This window comes from Sorex araneus, chromosome 2, assembly GCF_027595985.1.
Source record: "Sorex araneus isolate mSorAra2 chromosome 2, mSorAra2.pri, whole genome shotgun sequence".
Classification (NCBI taxonomy): Eukaryota; Metazoa; Chordata; class Mammalia; order Eulipotyphla; family Soricidae; genus Sorex; species Sorex araneus.
In genome coordinates, this window is record NC_073303.1 from 325,006,531 (window position 1) to 325,030,392 (window position 23,862).

Here is a 23,862-nt window from a genome sequence, read left to right on the forward strand (position 1 = left end):
GTTACTAAATAAAATGGGTAAATTCCATCATGGACATAAACTACTTTTACTTCAGAGGATGCAACAGAAGTTGAAAAATGAAATTGAAAAGGAAAAGTCAGCACTTTTTCTTTCTTTACAGTGATATGACAGGTCAAATAGTTATGGGTTCTGATTTAATATTATGTTGAATAATGTAATAATGTAAAAACAATGTGAGTTTATACAACATTAAATGTGAAATAAATTCAGTAATTCAAATTAAGTAATGTGAAATAAAATAACTCATTTATTCCAGATGTTTCCTTATTGTCATAATTTGAGGATAGAGATGTAATATAACTATGATCATAGACACATTTTAAGAATAGTGAGGCCCCCCCGCAAAAAGCATACTAATATCCCTCCCATATCCTCTCAAGTTAGAATTCCTTGTGTTTTGGAGATGGTTTGAGGAGTAGAATTGATTGCTGCAAGAAACTAAAAAGGAAGAAAACTAGAGGAAGACAGAGAAAGAAGATACATACTAGATAATTTCACTAATTGTGGTATATAGAGAAATAAAACAAGGGAAGAGACGGCATCTAATGACAAAACTGAGGTTAGCAAGCAGGTGAGTGGGTGAGGGGATTAAGAGGTGGATCGAAAGTAACTTTACGGACAAAGAGGGATGGTCTTGGGATCCTTGTAGTTTATTAAGCGTGATGATTGTGTATAATAATATCATAAATGTTAACACTGTTTATAATAATGTTATAGTGAATAATATGATCATCTGTTGACAGTTTTTTTACATGAAATTATTATTATAACATAGTGTTTCTGAACAATAACACTTTGTGTGTGTGTGTGTGTGTGTGTGTGTGTATCACAGCAGGCTAAAAACACTTAATATACTCATTTATGAACAGAGGCCAGAGAGATACTACAGGAATGAAGGCATTTGTTTTGCATGTGGCTTAGTTTGATTTCTGGAACGACATATACCATTCAGTCCTACAAGGAATGATCTGTGAGCACAGAGCAAGAGGTTAACCCTGAGCACCAGTGAATATGGCCCCAAACTCTACCCTCCAGAACATACTGAACAATTTCAGATTTAGTAAGAGGCAGGAAAAAAGCCCTGATCATCATGAAGGCACTCTACAGAGCAGAGACTGCCAGACTGCAGTGCTCTCTTGGGTAACTGCTGACCTTCTCTCACTGAAAAATATCCTCGCCATGGAAATATGTCCACTGAACAGGGAGTCTGGCATTACTCTCCTCCACCAGACATCCGGTGATCATACTGGGTTGTTTTAGGAAGATGAGCGATGTCATCAAGGGTTCAATAGCAGAAACAGGGTTTTAGGACCTAAGACTTAGGATGGCAAATCCTCTGTCCTGTCTACTACCCAGAGATGAAGTGGCTTGCTTCAGGCTATCTCACTATGGAGCCATAAGATTTATCCCGTCATTTTTTTTTTTTGACTCGGATCTGTCTTATGTGGGAGAAACCTGAATTTTCAACTGCTGACTTTATGTGACATTTATTCAAAATTAATAGGGATCATCTTTGCTGGAAATAAACAGTTAACAAGGTTGTCATGGCCAAAGTGTATCATATCGTTAGAAAAAGATTCAACCTCTTCCAAGAGGATCTTTCTGAATAGCTTGGACTTTCACATACAATTCAAGTTTACACATCCATTTTTCCCCTCCCCTCTGCCTTCCCTCCTCTTTATGGTTAGCTGACAGAAGATATTGGGTAGGCAGTATACAGAATTTATGGCCCTCAAGAGCTGCTGCTTGATTTTGGTTTATAACTGGCCCGAATGGGCTTCGGATGAGCCAGGCTGGCTGATATCTGCAGAACGATTTTCTTGCATTTCTCAGACAGTGGAAAACTAGGGCAGAGGAGGAGCAGTACTCAGTGACCTTGCTTTCAGAGCCAGGACACTGAGTGAGGTTAATGGCCAGCATCTGCTGCAGCTGAGATGCTGAAAAGCACCAGAACTGGTGTTGACGATAGGGCCCCCCGGGGCTAGGAGGGTTCTCTGCCAAAGAAAGGAAGACTGTTCAAAGCAAACAGCCCTCAGAAATAACACTCATTCCATGAAATCTCAAGTCAAATCAATAAAATATAGGAGTTATTCTCACAGATCTGTATTTCCATAAGAAAGTGATGTGGTATAGTGGAAAGCTCTCAGATCCAAGAGTCAAAAAAATGACGGGATAAATCTTATGGCTTCATAGTGGGATAGCCTGAGGCAAGCTACTTCAACTCTGAATCATGTCCTCATTTATAACGTGTATGATAATAAATGAATGGCATGTGGTTAGAGCTATCTCTCTGTGGCTCTGTGTATATGTGTCAGTGTGACATATTTGGTATGAGGCAAAGTAGGGACCTTTAACATCATCAAATTTTAAGAGCAAATTAAGAGATTCTGAGAATTCTGCTCCTCAGATCCTTAATTCTTACAGAAATGTCCATGATAACACAGATACCCATTTTTGTGTTAGAAACACATCACAACAATGTGTGCTGATAGTTTCTCCCTTAAAAAATCATTTTATGAGATAGATGGAATTCTCACTTAAATAGCTACATGTTATTTATTAGGGATAAACAGATAATTAAAGACAAAATCAAATAGAATAGTCATTCCAGAATGTAAATATATGGTTGCCATTCAATGAGAAAAACTAGAAGGAGTATTTCCAATTTAAAAGGACTGAACTAAGATTCAAGTTGGTCAGTAAAATTTCTTCCTGATTGGATGCTAGTAACTCATTTATTCCCAATTTGATGTTTTGTTACCACTCCAAGTATGTATTTTTATACCTCTACCATTCCATCATTTCTTTTCCCTTTCTAGGGGTGCATGTGTTTAAATACAAAAAGCAATTTGGCAAATATAAAGAATCACATACTTAGTGTTTGCCAAATATTGACTGTCAATTGATTTACAATAGCTTACCATATTATGAATTAGTATACTTCCCATTGTATTATCAGTTAATACAACATCAGTTAATATACTTCTATTAAGACCCTTGGATAGTAAGGTATTAGGGATAATGAACCTCTTCCAGACTAAATAATCTGTATATGACTTTTAACTTCTGTCCAAACTTAACTATTAATGATTAACACACACTTTGTATATTTATGATATGCTGCATTCTATAATACAGTAAACTAGAAAAAAAGAAAACTTAAAAGGATGGTCATAATTGTCATAGTCATTAAGTATAAAAATATATTTATGTACCTTTCTTTGTTTTTTGGGCCACATTTGGTGGTTCTCAGGGATTACTCCTGGCTCTATGCTCAGAGATCACTCCTAGTGGTGCCAGGGACCACATATAGTGCAAGGAACTCAATCTGGGTTGGCCACATGCAAGGAAAGTGTCCTTGTACTATCTCTCCGGTCCTATGCACTTATTGAAAAGATATGTATACATGTAATTCATATTTACACATGTAATTCAGATCTGTGCTGTTCAAGGGTGAACTGCATTTCCCGATATATCACTGATGTTGTCTACCATATTACTTGTTAATATGTTGCGTACTGTTATCTTTTCTTTTATAATTGAATCACCATGAGATAGTTACAAAGCTTTCATGTTTGAGTTTCAGTCATACAATGATGGAGCATATTTTCTACCACCAATGTCCCCAGGATCTCCCCCATCTAAACCCTCCCCCCGCCTCTATGGCAGACAATTTTCCCCATATTTTCTCTCTACTTTTGGGCATTATGGTTTGCAATATAGATACTGAGAGGCTATCATGTTTGGTCCTTTATCTACTTTCAGTAGTGTGTTATCTTTGAAAGAGTGATTTGAGTGTGAAAGAATGACTGTTTCTGGTTGGGCAATCAGGGCAAGTAAGCTCCTTGTGGCAAGGGAGAAAGGAAAAGCAATGTGATCCTACAAGGAGGAGGTAACTTTTGGACTGTGTTAGAAGGGTTGTGGTAAGGGAAGGAGCCAGTAGTCACCTGAGGCAGAAGGCACAACATAAAACAGGCATGGAGTGTGAGAGATGACAGCAATTCAGGAAAGCAAGCCGAGGTGATGTAAGGCATAAAGGAACTGTGGTTAAAATTAAAGGCTGAAATGAAGGCATGCACTCGCAGAAAGTGGAGTGTGTAAGCTAAGAAGCTTACTGTTTTTGGAAATAATACATAGCACATTTTAAAGCATTCATCAACAGTGATAGCACAGATGTTTTATAAGGAGAACTAGTTATGGAGAAGAAAGGATAAATTTGAATAGGAGGAGATGGAATGCTGTGTGATTGGGTATGCAAGAGATCAGGTCATGAGCAGGACTGGAGAAAAAAAGGAAGGGATGAAAATGGTGGAGGAAAAGTAGTCAGGACTCGTGACCTGCAGATATAGAGGTAAGGGACAGGAAGGAGGCAATGACAACTGTGTTGAAGCTAGCTGGGTCAGGATGAAGGATAGTCAGATCAGCCAGACAGGAGATGAGCAAATGCCAGGGCACTGGTTATGTTCTGTGACTAATCACATCTGGTGCTAAAAGCATGTTAAGTAGGAGGAAAACTGCTTAATTTCTCCCAGGATAGAAAATTCTAGCAACCTGATTCAAAATGGAAGTCAGAAAGTTAAGTATAGTAAGTGCTTCAAACAAATTAGAAAGTATCCAGTGCCATAAACTATTGTCAGAGAAGGAGGGAGAGTAATAGGAAATAACAATTTTTTAACCAAATTCTCTGAAGTTGGAGTTTGTACATGATATTATCAGGGGCAAAAAGAAAGTGGATAAGAAATCAGCTAGCACCTTAAGATGTCCTGAAAGAAAGCATGACAAAATTGAGCATGCAACAACTGAAAAAGAGACAGTTTAGAAAATATGAACCAAGTCATCACCAACAACCCCAACCCTTACTATTGCATTAAAATATGCAGAAACTGTTATCTATATAGCATCCATGAACACATATACTTGACTTGTCCCAAAGAAATCGAAGCAACCTCAAACTCTCAGATGAAAGTTTTTTCTTTTTTTTTTTTTATGAACCTGGCTCAGAATAACCATAATAAAGAAAGAGGAAAAAATAGCAAAACTCACTTGGCTGCTTCAGCAACTGGAAGCACAGCTGTTGTGATTCTTAATGCATTTACAAACCTTGCCAATACTCCCCCCAACATCCCATCCTCAGCTCTCAATGGTTCTGTTTTGTTTGTTTTGTATCCTGTGGGATAGAAAATAACCTGCACTGATTGTGGCAATTGATTGACTCAGCTGGTGCCTCAGAATATGAAACGGGAACTGAAAGGCTCATATGAAAAGCTGTGGGTTGGAGGTGAGCGGGAAGCAGGGCCTTCACCCAAGACTGGGGAACAAGAACAGAAGCAGCTGTGCCAGGTTCAGGTTCTCTCAGCCCAGTGACACAAAGTACCATCATTCTGTTACTATACCTACCCATGCCCCTTTGCAGAACCCAGCAATGAGGCTGCCATGCAATGTTCTTTAAAACTAAAAGCACATATCATTATGCCTCAGCTAACTCGTCTACCAGGGTACTGGGCGCTCTTCCCCAAGTGCTCCTGCCAGTATGTCTTGTACAGAAAAAAAAAAAAGAAGGAATTTGTAGTTAAAGGGCATCAAATGGGTAAACACAAACACAGCCTTCTAGAAAGCACATGGTAGTTGTGGAGAGCATTTTGTTGTTGCTGTTGTTTTATTTTATTTTATCAGTAGTTTTGCAAGGTTCTATGTATTTGCAAGGAAAAGCTGATCAGAAAGCTACTCACATATCACTTCTTTACATAAAATGTATACTGGTTTATGTCATGGAAAGTATATGACGATGCAGATAGTAATAAACTGAAGACATACAGTGCATATATTCTATATGCATAATTACATGCATATACATATATACACATACATGGATATATGCACAGTTATATGCATATATTAATAAAGTACATATACCCATGTAATAAAAATTACATATATGCTTAAATACAATTAAAGATATATATACATATGTACATATAAATATGTGTATGTATGCATACATATTGTTGTTTTAAAGATTTTGATGTCATCCCTGAGGCGGGAGCCAGTAAATACAAAAAAGATATTGAAAGACAAGGAAGATGTCTTAATAATCCTTTCCTAATTTGCCACAACTATAGACCAAAGCAACAAATATAAGATAGTGCTTGTGTTTAACACAGCTAGATCTTTTGTTTAGAAAACAAGAGAAAGATAAGAGAGGAAAATATGCAATCCACATAGTTTTTAAAAGACTTACAAGGAGACAGGTTTAAAGACAATCTAGTTTCCTCAGAAAAAATGCATAAGTTGCATTTAAGCTTGGAGACTAAGGCATAATGTCTTCAATTCTCCAGTTTATACAGGGCTCAAAAACAATGTTCAATTATAAAATTAATCACCAGTGTTTGTACCCTGAAGGAAAAAGTAATATAATGCATTTCTAAACATACTTAGATATACATGTGAACACATACATTTCCCCCCGGGAATAGGCTGTCAAGAATTACTAAGGTTTGTAAGTTTTACTTTAGTCATTGGAAAATACATTTTTGCAACTGAGAGTGAAACTAATTATTAGCTAATGAAAAGTTCATCACCTGTGTGTCACCTGTGCTGGTCAGCCCTCCCTAGTTAAGGTAGTTTGAAGTTGCTGGTTTTCCTATATTTTAACTTTACACCTAGAATCAAACATACCTTTGTTCAGAATTACACAATTGTTTCCTACTTAAGGTTGCTTTCTTTTGACCTTTGTGAGTGGGTCCCCACAACATTAGGGTTAGTTCAAAAACTGAGGAAAAAAGAAAGCCTTTGGGTACCACAGAGGGGAAGAGAGTCACTCTCCAGATCTGCCAGCTGCTCATGGCAGCTCCCTCTGGCGGCACCCTCCCCTCTGAGGCTGCTGCATGCCTGAGAAATAACGGTGGGGGTTGGGCGACACTCACATCCAGCCTACAATGAGCCTCTGGGTTCTGGGCAGAGCACTAGAATCCTAATCTGTCTTTTATATTCCAGGTGATAAAGTCCCCAAGGCCCAGAGGTCAGAGGTCAAGTCTAACTCTGCTTCCCAGAACGGAGCTCTTGCCTTGCCCCATTTTCGGTAAAGCCCCGGCTCCCCCAGGGGCCAGGATGGCCTTGTCCCTGCTGGCTGGAAAGCAGTGGCAGCTCCTCTCTCTCAGCACTGTAAACAAACTTGCCCTTTTCACATGTTCTTTCTCTTGAGACCCCATCTACTCTCTCCTGCTGACATGCCATTTTCTGTTCAATTCAGCATGTTTACTTTTTTATTGTGATTCATGCCTGAATTTCCTTTGAATCAAATTACTGCATTTCCCTAGTGAGAGATGCCATATGACAATCTTGTGAGAACAAAATAAAATAGAAAATTTGCATTGTGTGTTTCTCTGCCCCCCTCCCAACACACACACACACACACACATACACACACACACACACACACATTTTCCTTTTGTTTGGGCATATACATTTAGCAATTGAGTGGGGATAAATCCTTTGGGTGTTCCAGCCAAGGCTTAGATATTTGTCTTGGAAAAGATACAGATGAATTGGTTCAAACAGTGTCAATAGAGAGAAAGTCGCTATTTTAAAACTATTTTAAAATCTAGATGGCTGATTCTTCCTAATTGAAGAATCAGGAAGGTGTGGATTGGAGAAAACCAGAAAGGCCAATGGGCTGGCTCTGCTGAGTCATGGCAGCAGATGGAGACTTTCTGGACATTTGTCCCCCGAGATGCTTCACAACTGAAGTAATTGATTGCTGTTACTAATCAAGCCTGGTCTGGATGAGGAGATAGTCTCATTGAATTTCTTTATCTTCAGTAAATACATTTTATCTCTCCTCTTTCTGGGTGCTGCTGATTATTATCTTTTCAAGAAATTCCTGGGTGCCTCTGACAAAAAATTTCTAAAAATAAGCTGTTTGTAAAAACAGAATTGAGTGTCCCTCTATTTTCCCAGCTTCTAGGATGATATCCAAGCTTCTCAGTGGCATGCGGAGTTCCTTCACTATTGAAGCCCATTTTAAGGCACACAGCACTACTACCATTTCCCAGCATACCCCATTTCCTGCTTTTGTATCTACTGGGAATGCTCCCTCTTTAATCTTGCTAAAGTAGCTAGAAAAACCCAAGATGGACTCACTCATGCTATACTCCAAACGAATAAACTAAAATTTCACTAACTTCTTGCTCTGGTTCTCCTAGGGACAGAAGACATAGGTCAAACAGTGCTGAGTGTCCAGCGCAGACTGCCTGAGATACTCTAAGCAATGCTGTTTGCTTCCTCTAAGGGAAGCCTAATTCTCCCTCTGGGAGAACCTGGCAAGCTACTGAGAGTTTCCTGCCCACATGGGAGAGCCTCGCAACCCCCCCCCCCATGGTGTATTCATATGCCAAAACCAGTAAAAATGATGGGTCTCATTCCCCTGACCCTTAAAGAGCCTCCAATGAGGCATCGTTGGGAAGGATGAGTGAAGAGAGGCTTCTAAAATCTCAGGGCTAGGATGAATGGAGACATTACTGAGACCACTCAAGAAATTCAACGATCAATGAGATGATGATGATGATGATGAAGGAAAGTTAGCCACTTTAACCAACAAACAAGCCCCCTGCAGAATTTTCTAGGTCCAGCTTACTTTGCTCAATTTAAAAAATGTTTTAATTTTTGGGCCACACCCACAGTCCTCAGGGGTAACTCTTGGCTCTGCACTCAGGGAGCATTCCTGGTGGGCTCATAGGTCTGTCGCATGGAAGTCCTTTCTATCTGCAAGACTGGATACTGCCCTTGATTCACAAATTGTTGAGTAAAAATCTGCCAGGTCTATAGGGTATCTGTTAGAAGAACTTCCACAGTGTCTGCTAAGTACCCCCCACTCTTTAAGGGTAAAGTCATGTTGTCTAGTTGTGCCCTCGAGGCTGGTGTCCGCACAGGCTGCAGAGTGTGGCTTTACATCTCTCTTGTTGGATTTAACTCACTCGTTATAGTTACTATATGGCCATTTTCCCCAGCAGAGCCGGGCTTCTTGTGGGCATAGCAGGGGATTCTTTGCTTTGTCCCCAGAACCCAGCACCCAGCTAGTCTAGTCTCGGATTTACAGTATGTGCGTTGTATACTCTGGTGGACTAATTGGTGCAATATAAAAATTTCTCCAAATCCTCAAAGTATAGAAGCATATAGAAAAAACAGTATTCCTAGGTCGAAAATTATACCATTCTTTAAGATTTTCCTAACTCACGATTTTAGCAATAAATGGTGATGGTGTATATTTAATGAATACTTTTCTCAGTTTTTAACTATTTCTCCACAGAATTTTATTTATTTATTTATTTATTTTTATTTGGCCACACCTGCCAATGCTCAAGGGTTACTCCTGCCTCTGTACTCAGGAGTTATTCTTGGCAGTGCTCGGGGCACCATATGGGATGCCAAGGATTGGACCCAGGTTGGCTGTATGCAAGGCAAGTGCCCTACCTGCTGTACTATCGTTCCATCCTCAGAATAACTTATTTTAAGTTACTTTTAATAGAGAACTTTGGATGATATAATACATGGTGAGGGAATTATTGACTTTCATAAAAGAAGCAAAAATGAAATAAACATTTTCTGTAAAATGATGGACTTATTCTCCTCAGATGGAGCAAGCACACAGAGATGAACTGAAGAAGCAATAGGAAACAGCTTTCTATTGGATCTGTTTTTCTCTCTCACTAGCTTACACTGCAACCAAATGCCAACATCATTTCCAGCACTTACAATGCACTGAATGAGTTGATCCTCACAAGGATGTCCTCTTATAGATGAGGAAACTGCAGCTTAGAGAGAGTAGAGAGCTTGCCAGGTCACACAACTAATAAGGAGTAGTGTTGAGCTGGCCAGAGGTAAGTTGTACGAAGCCAGTGTCACAGGCCATGGATGGTAGTATCTGAGCTGTGGGAGCCTCTCTCTCTGGAACGCACTGCAACAGCCCTAACCTGCTGCATAGGGTTCAGGAAAAGAAGCACACTTGGCAGCGTTGCTCTGGGAGCCACGAGCGGGGAGAGAGAAGGACAAAAAACAGATATATTTCACAAAAACAACTGCTTCAGGAGTTTCTGGTCACAGCAATAGAAGTACCCCAAGGTGAGAGGAAGGGGGCTTGAGTGCGAGCATCCCAGGTCTTTCCTGGACTGTGAATCCGGGCACTAACATAAGCTTCCAAAGGAAGAGGCAGGTAAGTCAGGCACAGAAGCAGAACAGGAGGCTGGTACTGCAGGCTTCCCAGACGTGGCCCTTTCTCCCTGGACCCTGTGCCAGCATCACTCACCACTCTGTCCCTGCACAGTCCTTCTGCCAACATCAACACCCCTCACCATGCCCAACCAGGTAAAGCAGAAGAGGGAGATGCTGCATCATCTGAAAATTACTGAGTGTGAACACTACACTTTAAAAAAAAATGGTTTTGGGGGGGCACACCTGGTAGTGCTCAGGCTTATTCTTGGCTCTGTACTGGAGGATTGCTCCAGGCAGTGCTCAGAGGACCATATGGGGTCTCAGGGAAAGAACCCAGGTTGGTCATGTGCAAGGCAAATGCTATACCCACTGTGCTACCACTCTAGTCTCAGAAAGGACTATTCTGAATAGAAGTTTCCATTTCACATTTCTTCCAGTTGGTCCTATTAATTCCTGCTTTAGTCTATGTTCTTTTTCATTTTTCTCCTTTCTTTAGTATCTGTATTGCAAACCACAATGGCTAAAAGGAGAGAGAGACAGAGAGAGAGACAGAGAGAGAGAGAGAGAGAGAGAGAGAGAGAGAGAGAGAGAGAGACAGACAGACAGACACAGACAGAGACAGAGAGGTGATGGGAGGGAAAGTGGGAACACTGATGCTGGAAAATGTACACTGGTGGAAGGATGGGTGTTGGAACATTGTACAACTGAAACCTAATTATGAACAGCTTTGTACAGTCTATCTAAAAAACCCTTCATCATAGCTTTGATCTTCAAAGTATTTGTTTTCTCCCAGCCTTATTGAGATATAGTTGACACTGTCACTGTCACTGTCATCCCACTGCTCATAGATTTGCTCGAGCGGGCACCAGTAATGTCTCTCATTGAGAGACTTATTGTTACTGTTTTGGGCATATCCAATATGCACGGGTAGCTGGTCAGGCTCGGCCATGCGGGCTCCATACTCTCAGTAGCTTGCCGGGCTCTCCGAGAGTGGTGGAGGAATCGAACATGGGTCGGCCGCATGAAAGGCAAAAGCCCAACCGCTGTGCTATCACTCCAGCCCTATAGTTGACATATATTATTTTAAGGAATAAAATAGGATAATTTGATACACGTATCTATTAGTTTAAGCAGTACCCGCTAATCTATTACATAGCTAGATTGAGAAAATGAGTTTTTTGAAATTTAATTAACATTTTATTTCAGAGTTTAACAACTCCTTAGTGAATCATCAATAACAATACAGCTAAATTAGTATAAGATGTTTCAGTTTATGTTTATTTATAAATCATATTTAATTAAGAAATATGAATGGGAAATATTTTATACACTTTGAGATATGCATCATCAATATAGTGCACTGCAGGAAACCTCAAAGTTGGTTTTTTAAAACCAGTCCATGAAAAACTGGACTCAGGTTTTATTATAGATTGTATTTCTAATAACTAATCTCTTTGACATTAATATCTTTAATCAACACTTGAGCAATCCTGCATTCAGAATATTGAAGAGAACTAAGACATCATCTCCATTCATTAGGCTTATATTTTCTCAATAGCCTAATTTTGTCTTTCATAAGATATTAATGCTTTTCCAAGTCTTACTCTTAATCCTGTTAATTATGAAGCTAGCATTTAAGAGTGCATGACGAAATACGCAGAGGTAGTCTATCTCATTGAAGTGGAAGTTATATTTACAAAAGGTGCATCTAAGAATTTCAGGATTGCTCAAATGCTGATGTTCATCTGAAAATATTTTCTGAACTTAAATCAAGCCTTCGGGGTCCTGTCTGCTCGAGTTTCCGTGGCTTTGTGGTCTTATGAACTGAGGTCACTGGTAGCAGACAAGGGTGCACATGTCAGCAGAGCAAAGTGTGTCTCTGTCTGTGACACACCAAAAGAAGCATAGCAGTGCATGATTCTGACTGCTGCAGTGAATCTTCAGTGATTAAGTTCAGAAAAGGAGCAAAACCCCAGACAGCATAGCATCTGGGGTATAAAACTAAGTATCATGACTGTGGTCCCAAGAAGAGATCAGTTGAAGAATCAAACTTGTAAGATCTGGAGGAAGCAGGAAGAAATTTAAAAATACACTATTCCAACAAGGTGTTTCTTAAGACTTAGGTAGATCAGGAACCAGAAACACATCCAAAGATCTAAAAAAGTCACTGAGCTATAGAATTCTACTATACCTTCACTGCAGCTACTTTACCTTCATCAGTGACAGTGAACTGATTTTCTTTAAGAAGGTTAAACTAGACAGGATGCATCTCCCCAACTGCATCCCACCCTTTATGAGCATGTGGCCACAGCAACTGGATGCTTCTCAGAATCAAATCTCTTCTAATCAGCAGACTGTCAATTTTCTGACAGACTTCCTAACAGAATGTATTGATTACAAGGGTCTTTGAAGAGGTAAGATTTAAATATTCAAACTTTTTTCTTTTTTTTTCCTTTCTGGGCCACACCTGGCAATGTCTAGGGGGTTACTTCTGGCTCTGAACTTAGGAATTATTCAGTGCTTTAGGGGGACCACCTTGGGTGTTGGGGATTGAACCCAGGTTAGCCACATATAAGGCAAGAATCTTTCCCACTATGCTACTGTACAAGATTTTAATATTCCTTAATGTGGTAAGAGAATACCACTGCGCCCAAAGTTTCTTGAAAGCTGTCCCCACTCCTCCTAGGATGGGGGCATAATCTCTGGACTGGCAGGACATAGCAGCAGTTGATCAATCAGGCACCAGTTCCTTTACTGTTTGTCTGATCAAAACTTTGGGGCAACTCTAACTGGTGTAAAGTGGTTTTCTTTTCTTTTTTTTTTTTTTTTTGGTGGGGAGGAATTATTTGGGGGGCCACACCCCACAGTTTTCAGGGCTCATCCTATGCTCTGTGTTCAAAGATCATTTCTAGCACTGCTCAGAGGACCATATGGGGTGCTAGGGATCAAATGAGGCTCAGACACATGCAAGGCAAACACTTTACCCACTCCTCTATCTCTCTGATTTCTATAATAATTTTAGGTAGCCAGTTTCTACTTAAAATCACTAATTTTATTTGGGTTTAGCATCAGATTTAGTATAGGAAAAACCAAGAAAGTTGATAGGAGAAGGGATGTGAGTCCTGGAGGAGTCCATTTCTGATTTATGGGGACTAATGTCAAAGCGAGACTGAGCGGTCGGGCGCGGGTCCACTGTGCCCCTGACGACCTGTCCATCGTGCCAAGGACCTCAAACTGCAGTTCCCATACCCACTGCACTGCCTGGCAGACGCTGCCTCTCACCAAAACCATTGGAATCCGGCCTTCGAGACTACCACCTTTTATGGGGCTCAGGGTGGCAATGAGAGGCAGTTTCTCCGCCCGGCACGGCCCACCTATACCGAGGAGCTTACCCAGGATCTGTCAGCACCCCGGAGAGAGCCTCAGAAGGACCCATTCTTAGAACCTCTTCCCATTCTGAGGGAAACTCATGAACGAAATCCTGTGGCTGAGCATACAGGAAATATACATGGAAGACTTAGGAGACCCTCCTGGGGAGAGAGTCCCTGCACCCATTCACGGCTCCCCCTTTGCTCCACTAAAGCCCGCTCCAAGAAAGCCACTCTTTGGGCAAAACTTCCTCTTTGCAACTTCTGTCCTGCAGGTGCAAAAGATCCTCCTGTCTCCCAGCAAGGAAAGGTGAATTTAGTGCCCTTTTTCATTGAATGCCTGCCAGCTTCCAGGTCAATAATTCTCAGCACTCGAGGATAGGGGCGAGCTTGCCGTTGAAAGAGCAGGTCCCACTCTGGTGCTCACTGTGAAGTGCTGCCCCGGTGGGCTGCGGGGAGGGTGGGGCAGGCGGCAGGCTTACCTCATACTCCTCCTTGAAGCCGTAGCCCTCTGCACACTTCATCTGTGTGATATGTTGGAGTAAATCTGCCACCCGGATTGCGGGGTGAAGCTGCCCGGTCTGGTAGGGCACGTCGGCCGGCTCCCGCTTCTTGTAAGTGTGGGACTGCACTAGGCTGCTGGTATCACTGGCCATCGTGTGGGTCTCGTCTGGAGGAAAGAAAGCCCATGGAGAGAGTGAGCGAGAACCAGCGGCTTTGGGAAGGGGGTCACTGAGAATGCTGAGAAGCTGCTGCTGAAGCCCCTCAACCTAAGGCTGCAGTAATCCCTACAATGGCTCAGCAACAAAGAAGTTCAGTGTTTAGAAATTTAAATGAGATTGGCAGTACTGACAGGAATGAGGCAGAAATCTTTGCTTTTACAAAGCAGTCCAAACGATATATTGCTTTTACAAAGCTACTTGGGAAGAATGTTTTAAAGCCTTTTGGTGCTAATGTTATAGAAGTTTGCATGTGAAACTTCATCAAGGTCTGGTCCAAAACCAGTCTTGTACTCATCCAAAGATTTGTTTAGTCGTTTGTATGATGAAGTAAACAAAATTCTGTACAAATGTTCCGTGAGCAAAATAAAAGTGCACAAAATGGTTTGGCTTCTAAAGCTAGCAATGAAAATGGGGACTTATACATGGGGCAAAAAAAATTAAAGTAGATTAAAAAAAAAGCGGGGGGGAACTTGGTTTGATGAGTCACTTGGCATGCTCCAGTATCAGACAGCTTGACAAAATATTATGAACCAACACATCACATACAGAGTGTTCTATCTAACATGCAGGCCAACACACAGCAGAGCCAGCTGGCTTTGTCAGAATCTACAAATAAGACACACACTCCCATTCCCTCCACATCTTTGCCATGGGGCGAATGGGGGAACTTACCATTTATTGGCACTTTTAAGAAGATACATATCAGGAGAAAAAAGGAGGAGAAAAAGGAAACAGGGCATAAGCAATAGAATGGTGTCAATAATTACAGGTAGTTTTTTACTTTGTGCTTTCAGTTTTACAGTTAAGTTTTCTGTTCTTTGGTGGTCCTAGGGCAAGATCTCAATTCTCCCATCCTGTTATCAGGGAGGGAATTTAAGCACTCAACAACAAAAGGAGGTTAAGTAGTATCATAATTGCTTTTCACCCCCCATGAACCAAGTAAGGACTAAAGTCTTTATTTGTATTCAACACTTTTTTTTTCTTTGAATTTCTTGAATAAGTCAAGCAAATTGAACTACAAAATTAATGTTAAAATTTGGTCAAATAAGCCTAAAGAGGCTATACTTCAGTTGATGACTACTAGTAAATTAGATTAATGAACTGCAGAAATTGTAGCTATTAAAAATGTCTTAAGCAGGAAAGTGCTATTCGATTAAGAATTACACATTCTACAGGTTAACTCATTATCATGCTGAATCCCTTTAGCCATTTTATGATTGAGGATGTGTCTTGTCAAAAGATAATGTCACCATCACTTAAAATGAGAATGTTAAATGAAAATTGATTTTTAGGGATTAAAAAATTGAAACATAGAAGGATATGTTCCATGTTAAAAATCACCAGATTATTGATCTACAGGGAATTCAGCTATGGTTATTTTATTATTGCTTTGAAATAGAAGTTTGGCTCCAAAGAAACTCGAGTGCAACTGAAGGGGCTGGGCCTAATCTTGAAACCTGGCTTCTATCTGCATCGCAAAGCACCTGGGGATGCATGGTATGAAAGGTGGCATACGAGTGTGTAGCTATGTTGCTGTTGCTGAAATGGCACCTGGATCACTACAAGGTGGCTAAAGACACAAAGACAAAATAAAAAAGGGTGGTACGTTGATTTTATGATTGAATTTTTTCATTTGGATTTGCTTTGAAATTTAGCAATTCATGTTTCCATTTTATTAGAATAGTTGCAAATAAACCGGGAAATTTTCACAGCAGATTTGCTTGCTGGCAACTGACAAGTTCATAAAGTGGGCTAGAGGAGCCCTGCTGAAGTACTGAATCCAATGAGTGTTTTAGCTACTCCAGCAGGAAGTTCTGTTCAAGGGACTAATATAAATGGAACATTAATGAGTTTCCCTCCTGTGCCTCTCTCCTTCTTTCAGTTTTGTACCTTTGGGGATGAACATAATTAAAATGCCCTCCATTGTGGATTGACCTTCTAAACATCCTCAGATGAATCTCTTGGGCCTTTCTCAAGGGTAGGCTGGCATCTGAGCAGTGCTCTGATCCCAGGGCAAGGCACTTTGGAAGTTTTAAATCCACAGAGCTTCACCACTGTCATATTGTATGTATCATCCCCTACTGCCTTAAAACATCCTGGTCTCCTTATTAGTGTGGACAGCATTTAAACACTATTGAGGTTGTATCAAAAAGAGTATTGTTATCCTGTACATAGATATCAAGCAAGAAATAAAAAATTTTTTGTATGTTATCTGTTATGGAATTGGGTCACTTGTACTAGTAAAGATTCTTGATTCTACCAAAATCCATGATAAACCAGTTTCCCCTGAGTTTGGCCCAGCATTTGATTTCTGGAATTGAATGGTCATCTCAGCATCTCTGAGTGGAGTTATAGAGGCCCCCAGCAGCATGGGGGGTGGCCTGGGGGATTCCTGGTCCCAACAGGGTCTGAACAACACGGCATGCTGAACCCTTAGCTTAGCTGGCCAAAAATTACTGGTGGAGCCCCCGATCTTCTGAGCACTGCTTGGGAGGCCCCCTCAAAAACCAGTAAAAAGAATTATTGTGAATAAAATGTCTTTGCTCATTAATTTCCCATATATATTTAAAATGACCCAACAATGTTTCGTAAATTAGAACTTGTGCTTTAGAGGACACCTGAAATAAATTTGCTTGCTAATAGTTCTGATGGTTTCCTAAGTACTGGAAATTAATTCTACGTTCTTTAATAAGCTATCCTGAATTTTCAACAGACCAGATGAAAATCTTGAAATGAGTGCTGTGTGTCTGAGGTGGGTAGAATCTGTGTGTGTGTGTGTGTGTGTGTGCGTGTGTGTGTGTGTGTGCATGCGTGTGCGTGTAATTGTGGGTTTTAACGATAGAATAGTTGTTAGGGAAGTATGTAAAGGCACACTAAAGCTACATACATGAGAGCTTAAACCTTAACGTGATAACACAAGGGGGAAGTACTAGATGACTTGTGTTATCATGATAAGGCACAAGCCCTAGTCATTCATCAAGCTACAAGTCACCTCACAACATTTATTTTTGTCTTAATGTAAATTACAATAGACCTATTCCCCAAAAGGTGTCAGAATAGATGCAACGCTTCTCCTCTTTCCATGGTTACCAGTGATAACCTCGCTGATCCTTACTACATGACATATAGATTAACACCGCACCGAGAAACAATTCCCAAACACTGCTATTTGTTACACTGTGACATATATAAGCCAAACAGAGCAGTTATTTGTTGATCTGGCTGACTTATTCTTCCCAATGTACACTGTTTTTTGCTACTTGAGTGGTCTGTTCAAGTGATTTTCTCTTGGTAAAGTGATTCCCTCTTGGCAACCCAACTTTAAAAGATGTCATTAGTGTTCATAATAACAAAGCAGTGACTTTAAAATGATATTTGTTTAATAAGCTCATCTTGATCCTGCTGTGAAATCTCAATGTCTTCTTCCTTCTCGCAGGGCATGTCAGCCCGCCCTCCCCACTCCCAGCTCCCCAGTGTTGGACGTCTTTGAGAAGAAGCCTGGAATGAAGCCACCTGACACGAAGGAGTCTCAAATCTTCGCCAATCAAAAAATTGCGTAAATTTCATCCACATGTAGGTCACATTTGTCAGGTGCCTAAAATTAGCATGTGCCCCTCATGTATAAAACTATAAAAACACAGTTCTCTTCTTTCCCTTATAATTAGCATTAAAAGGGGTGGGGACTTAATGAGCTTTTTTAGTCCCCAAACTGATGAAAATTGAAAATTGAATAATTCAGGGGTTTTGACCATTTGTACACGTCTGAGTTTATCTGCCTGAGGCAACAAATTGGCATAACATCATAGAGTGAAAAAAAAAATCACCCTTTGTACACCAATGGCAGCAAGTCAGAGAAAAAAAGGAGCACGGGGGGGGGGATTAAGATCACAAAGATACAAACTCTTATAAAGAAAATTAGGAAGCAGAGATCAGAGACCTGCGGCTGGGATGCTGGCGACAGTGACTGCCTTGAGTTCATCTGGGCTGTGTTCTTTTTTCAGTATGTTAGTGATAGGAAGCGGACACAGCCCGGACACTCTCAGGTTATCCATGCGTCTCCAATGAAATAGCAGCTCATGCTTCTTTGGCTATTCTAGTTAAGTACTAGCATTTTTTTCCCCCCTCACCCTCCTTACATTGGACAAATGAGGTTCACCCCCCACCTTTTAACTCCCTGCTGGGAACATTTCATACTTTCAATGCCTTAGCCCCACTGGGCTAACGTTTTATTTCATTTTCAGTGACATCTGACACACAATAAACCATGTGATTATAAAGTGCCATCTTGTCATTTTGCTGTTGAGAACATCAGCTCCTTTGAAATGCCACTGTGTGACAGACACTTTGGAAAGCTCAGGGTGCCCTGAGTGGCTGTGAGGAGGGGTAGGGGGCCAATACGCTATTGTGATTTTTTTCCTGTAAAGCATTTGGCATAATTAGAAAAATGCTATTTTCAAAATGGAAGTTTTTAGTGCTTAGCTATAAGTGAAAATAACAAGAAGCTATTTTCACTTTTATGACTGTCACATTGGACAGAATTCAGCTGTTGGAAGTACATAGCTGAGCCATCTCATACTGTGCTTTTCCCTGGGATCAGACCTAACTTTAAATTCTGAACATAAAAAGGGAGAATACTGGAGCTGGGATTGTCCATTTGAACCTTTCAGTATCATTCCCAACAGACACAAGGCAAATGCTTCTTATATGGAGACTGGAAAATTTTCTTTCTCTTAGTCCTTCCCACCCCATTCCCCTGTCTCAGGGCCACCCGCCGCCCCTTGTCCTGCTTACACTCTCTGATCTACATCGAGTCAAAACTCCAGTCTCCTAGAGAGTGGCTGATGACTTTCTAAATTATTCCTGCAATAAACTGGGATAAAGGGAAATGTTCTCACCTAAAATTGCAGTTGGCACAAATGGGTCTGTCATACATCATAAGCAGGTCAATGCAGAGAAAGTAAAAAAGAGAAAGAACAGTAAATGATTGATGAAAGGCCCCCCACCCTAATTCCCGTAGACAGCCACAGAAAGCATTGGGTTACAACACATCAAATATATTAAGCTTCCAAAGCATCATGGACAGCAAAGTGAACAGTGATTGGTTCTGAATGCTAAGGAGGTGACGAAGAAACGAGACAGTGGCGAGATCCGTTACCTGGATAATAGGAATTAGGTACCGAGGTGCTCAGTGTATTCGTTTTCATTGTAAAGGATGATGGTGAAGACACAGCTGCAAGTGGAGAGAAAGATGAGTCAGTGGTTGTTAAGAGGCCTGGAGACAGAGCACTGAGGTTTACTCAGAGGAGGCTGTGGACTGTAGGAAAATCAGAGATTTACCAGTCTATAAGGTTAACATCACCACCTCTACTTCTCTGGGGGAGTTTCCTGTCCTTTACAGGACAGGCACCCTTTGTCACTTAAGATTTTCTGAAGCCACAAGAGAAAGGGGGGGAAAAAATCTCCAACCACAGATACAACTTTGAATCAGGGAACTCAACACATTTCTAACCTAAATGACTGTTTTTGTAGTTTGCTACATCATATCCATCCTTACATTTTGGATATTCAGGGAACTTCCTATAATGCTTTATAAAACATAAAGGTGAAGCTTCACGCATGTCATATTGATGACAAAAACTGCAGGTCTTTAGACTAATCTTTTAGTCTGCTCAATCCTTATAAGATACTTATTTTTCTTTGAAATAATTGACTGAAATCCTTAAATTTTAACTACTACATCTTGCCCTTCCTTCTGGTTATTAAAAGGGAAAGTCAAACTCATTTAATTGATCTAGTTCCATTAAAAGTACATATTTCTTATTTTTAAAGTGGTATGCTAATTCTCTTAAACGTTTTAATTGATAAGTATTTTAAAGTCACTTTCATTTCATTAAAGTAGCACTGTAGCACTGTCGTCCCATTGTTCATCGATTTGCTCGAGCGGGCACCAGTAACGTCTCCATTGTGAGACTTGTTACTGTTTTTGGCGTATCGAATATGCCACAGGTAGCTTGCCAGGCTCTGCCATGCGGGCAGGATACTCTCAGTAGCTTTCCGGGCTCTCTGAGAGGGATGGAGGAATCAAACCCAGTCGGCTGTGTGCAAGACAAATGCCCTAGCTGCTGTGCTATGGCTCCAGTCCATTTCATTAAAGCATAAGAAAAAAATAATTGAAGTGTGCTCAAACACTCATTGGTTAAATGTCTAAAATTCTTAACTCCTTTGACGTACTTACATGTGTCTGATTTTTTATTTTGAATTTCTCATCATGATACTAAAAAGAGAAATTGTCTGTAATGTAAACAAAGTATCTAGCAACCATATACAACATACTGGGTTAGTGAGAATAAAATCTATTACCTGCAGACATTTTTCTGTGGTTGGTAAAAATGTGCAGAGCAGATATAAGAGAACTATGTTTATTTTGCCATTGGCTGGGTAGTTGGTTCAGGAGTTAAGGCTCAGACCTAATGCAGCCTCCCCCTACTTAATCCCTATTACTGTGTGGTCCTCTGAACCCTGCTGGGAGTGACCTCTGAGCACAGAACCAGCAACAGTCCCTGTGCACTGTCAGGTATGGTTCAACTCCATGCCTCCCCAGGAAAAGAAAAATACATTTAAAAACCCTTTTCATTAAAAATAAAATAGGGGTCATGCCCAGCATGCAATGGCACAAGGGGACACCTGTGGGTAACTCTGGCAGACTCATAAGGGCCACGTGGTGTCACACATGGGGACACCCACAGCCAATCTTGGCAGAGGTCAGAAGGGCCTTGTGATGCCAGGGATCTGATTCAGGGTCCCACATGTGCTAGGCTTGTGTTCTGCCTCCAGAGCTGTCTTCCTGGACCTACGCTTTTATATTTCAGTATAAAAATTAAACGTGTCCCAACTATACATATTTACTTTTCTCTTTAAAATTCATTTTAAAAGGTAGCACAACACATATATGCTTTAATGGATAGATTATTCTCTCTTTCAGAACCATATTCACCCTTAGTTTTGAGTTCTGCGATTTCATTTTTCTCATTTCCAGAAGCTACTCACCCACCACAGCTAGCATTTTCTACCGATCCTAGCAGATCTCAAATATATCCAGATTTGGGGCTATAAGTCTCATGGTCTAATGCTTACTTGTCCTGCATGGTTCCTCCCTAGTAATTGTTCATATTATATTATATTAGGATAAATATCAACAGTGGGGACACTGCTGACGAATGGAACTTGATAAAACCTACTGTGAAAACCTATTGCTCAAAGAGTGGGAGGGAACCTGGAACCCCTGCTGCTGTGTTCCTTCAGCTGCTTTGATTGATGGGAGATACACCACAACGTCCAATGGCGGATAAGCCATGGGAACCCATGCCCATTTCTTCAGTAGTTTTCATTGCCTGGACATTTTCAGAGCTCCAGAAATACATTGATTTTTTTTAAAAAGTAACTGCCAAATTAAATTTCCTGTCTGGAGGCAAATATCCTTTGTTGTTCAAACTTCAAAAGCTAGAAACTACTAATGTTAAGTAACTGCTCTTTGGAAAGGTAATTCCAAGTAACCGTATTTTGGGGAATTTCACCATGAAATAAAAAATTTGAAACATTAACAAGTTATCCTGGAAAAAGAGAATATATATGTGTCCTTTTCATACTGACATTCTAATAACTGCTCCTTGGCAGAAAGGACTTCTCCCACACTAGCTTATAATAAATGCATCCTAAGTTGCTTTTGTTTGGCAGTTATACATGCATCATCTTGTGTAAAAGAAAACTATAATTGCTACCAATTTTTTTCTACTTAAAAAATGGGATGTAGTTAGGGGAATACTGCAAGAATACTGCTTCTGCTACCTACATCAGAAATGGCAAGAAAGTGCTGAGGATGAGGCCTATTATCACTGCCAGGGTTGAAGATATTATCTACTTTTGGGGGCCAGAGATCATACCTGGATGTGCTCAGGGTTTACTCCTGGCTCTGCAATCAGATATGGCTCTTGGTGGGTTAAGGAGACCATAAGGGTTGCCGGGGATTGAACCTGTGTTGGCCATGTGAAAGGTAATCACTTTACCCACTGTATTACTTGGGCGCCAATGTAATTGTTGAGTATTTCTCCACGGAATGAACTGTGCATACAGAAGATGCAAATGTACAGCCTTTTAGTAGGGATAAGTTGGCAGTTGTTTATACCATATGCAGAAGTAATTGCCTGAACACTAGTGGAGCCCATTGAAGAAAGATATGGTACAGAGCAGCATGTGGATAGACCACATGATCTTTCAAGAGAGGAGGGTAGGTGAGGAGGCAACAGAATCAGAATAGGTCAGTGGGGGAAGGGAGGTCACAAAGTATACCCTGCCCACATTTATATCAACCATCTCTCCAGAAATAGTATTTCTGCATCTTGTAATCACGGAGACCCAGATTTTATATGTTTTTATTATACATGTAGACATAACAACCTATTACTAATAAATAGAGTGGCAATAACTACACTTTCATTCTATCTCCGTGCTGGATATGCAGTCAGAGTGAGGAAGCATTCTGTAGGCAGGATTTCACAAGTTCTAAAAAACCTGAAGCTAGCAGGGTCTGGAAGCACAGAATCAGGCAGATGCCACAGCACTTACTCCAGTTGCTGAGAAGATCACTGGGGGCAAAACAACCGTTCTGTTTTTGTATTTCATAGAACCAAGTTGCTAGCTTCCAAAACAATGCCCTGTACCTGGATCACAGGTGGTAGTATGGGAAAGTATTAGCTAAGCTTAGCTAACCTACCTGGTGTGAAATTTAAAACTTGCAAGTAGAAATACAGTTTAACTTATTAATTGCTTCTAATAGCCCTATAATAAAGGCAGAACCTGTCAGCTACACAAATAAACAATTAACTTGTTACTGACATTTAGAGAACTGTTTTTATAACAGACTTCCCTTGTGTAACTCCACACCTGGCTAGCTTACAAATAGGGCCTAAATACGAAGAAGAATGGTAAGAAGCAGGTGCCTCTTACGAAACAGATTGGTGACTTCCTGTGCTCGCTGAACTGAACTACCTCCATGAAAACTCTCTTAGACAACCCAAGGCACACAGAGATCTTTTCACAAACATTGAAAGGGACTGGAAAAAAATGTAATTCCTTAGGGAATTGCTTTATTTTTTAATTGCCCAGTATTTCCTGGGATTTAAGGAATCCAGAAATAGGCAGTAAAGGCCCAGAAAAGTGTGCACTTACATCTCCCATTTAGATTGTGAGTGTCCATGAATGAGAACGCCTCGTCACAGTTTGTGCCTTGCTCAGCATAGCTCTTGTCCATGGAGTTCACCATCACAGTCATCTCCTGCCGGGTGCTGCTCATCGTCTCCTTCCGCTTCTTGGCTAGTTTCCTTAGGACAAAGAGATCATTATATAGTCATGCATGGGAATGAATAATGGAGCATTTTCTTGTGTACTATCCAACAGTTAGGATTATCTCCTACTGGTTTCACTGTAGTCATCCATAATATGGATGTATGGTGTCTCTGAGAAGTTAGGTTCTCTGCTAGCTTGCAGAG

At 40.6% G+C, this 23,862-nt stretch overlaps 1 protein-coding gene across 11 annotated transcripts in view; it reads right to left on the reverse strand.

Moving 5' to 3' along the window:
- Positions 1 to 23,862, reverse strand: part of PTPRM (protein tyrosine phosphatase receptor type M) — an 853,909-nt gene that overhangs the window by 142,732 nt on the left and 687,315 nt on the right. For 4 of the 11 annotated variants that reach the window (XM_055126600.1, XM_055126598.1, XM_055126596.1 and 1 more), the window contains 5 exons: positions 23,543 to 23,694; positions 19,473 to 19,547; positions 19,213 to 19,239; positions 14,990 to 15,001; positions 14,078 to 14,265 (listed from right to left, as the gene is read on the reverse strand). In XM_055126600.1, coding sequence (XP_054982575.1) covers positions 14,078 to 14,265; positions 14,990 to 15,001; positions 19,213 to 19,239; positions 19,473 to 19,547; positions 23,543 to 23,694 — 454 coding nt within the window. The remainder of the gene's footprint in view (positions 1 to 14,077; positions 14,266 to 14,989; positions 15,002 to 19,212; positions 19,240 to 19,472; positions 19,548 to 23,542; positions 23,695 to 23,862) is intronic. The other 7 variants (XM_055126595.1, XM_055126597.1, XM_055126593.1 and 4 more) reach the window with 2 other exon arrangements.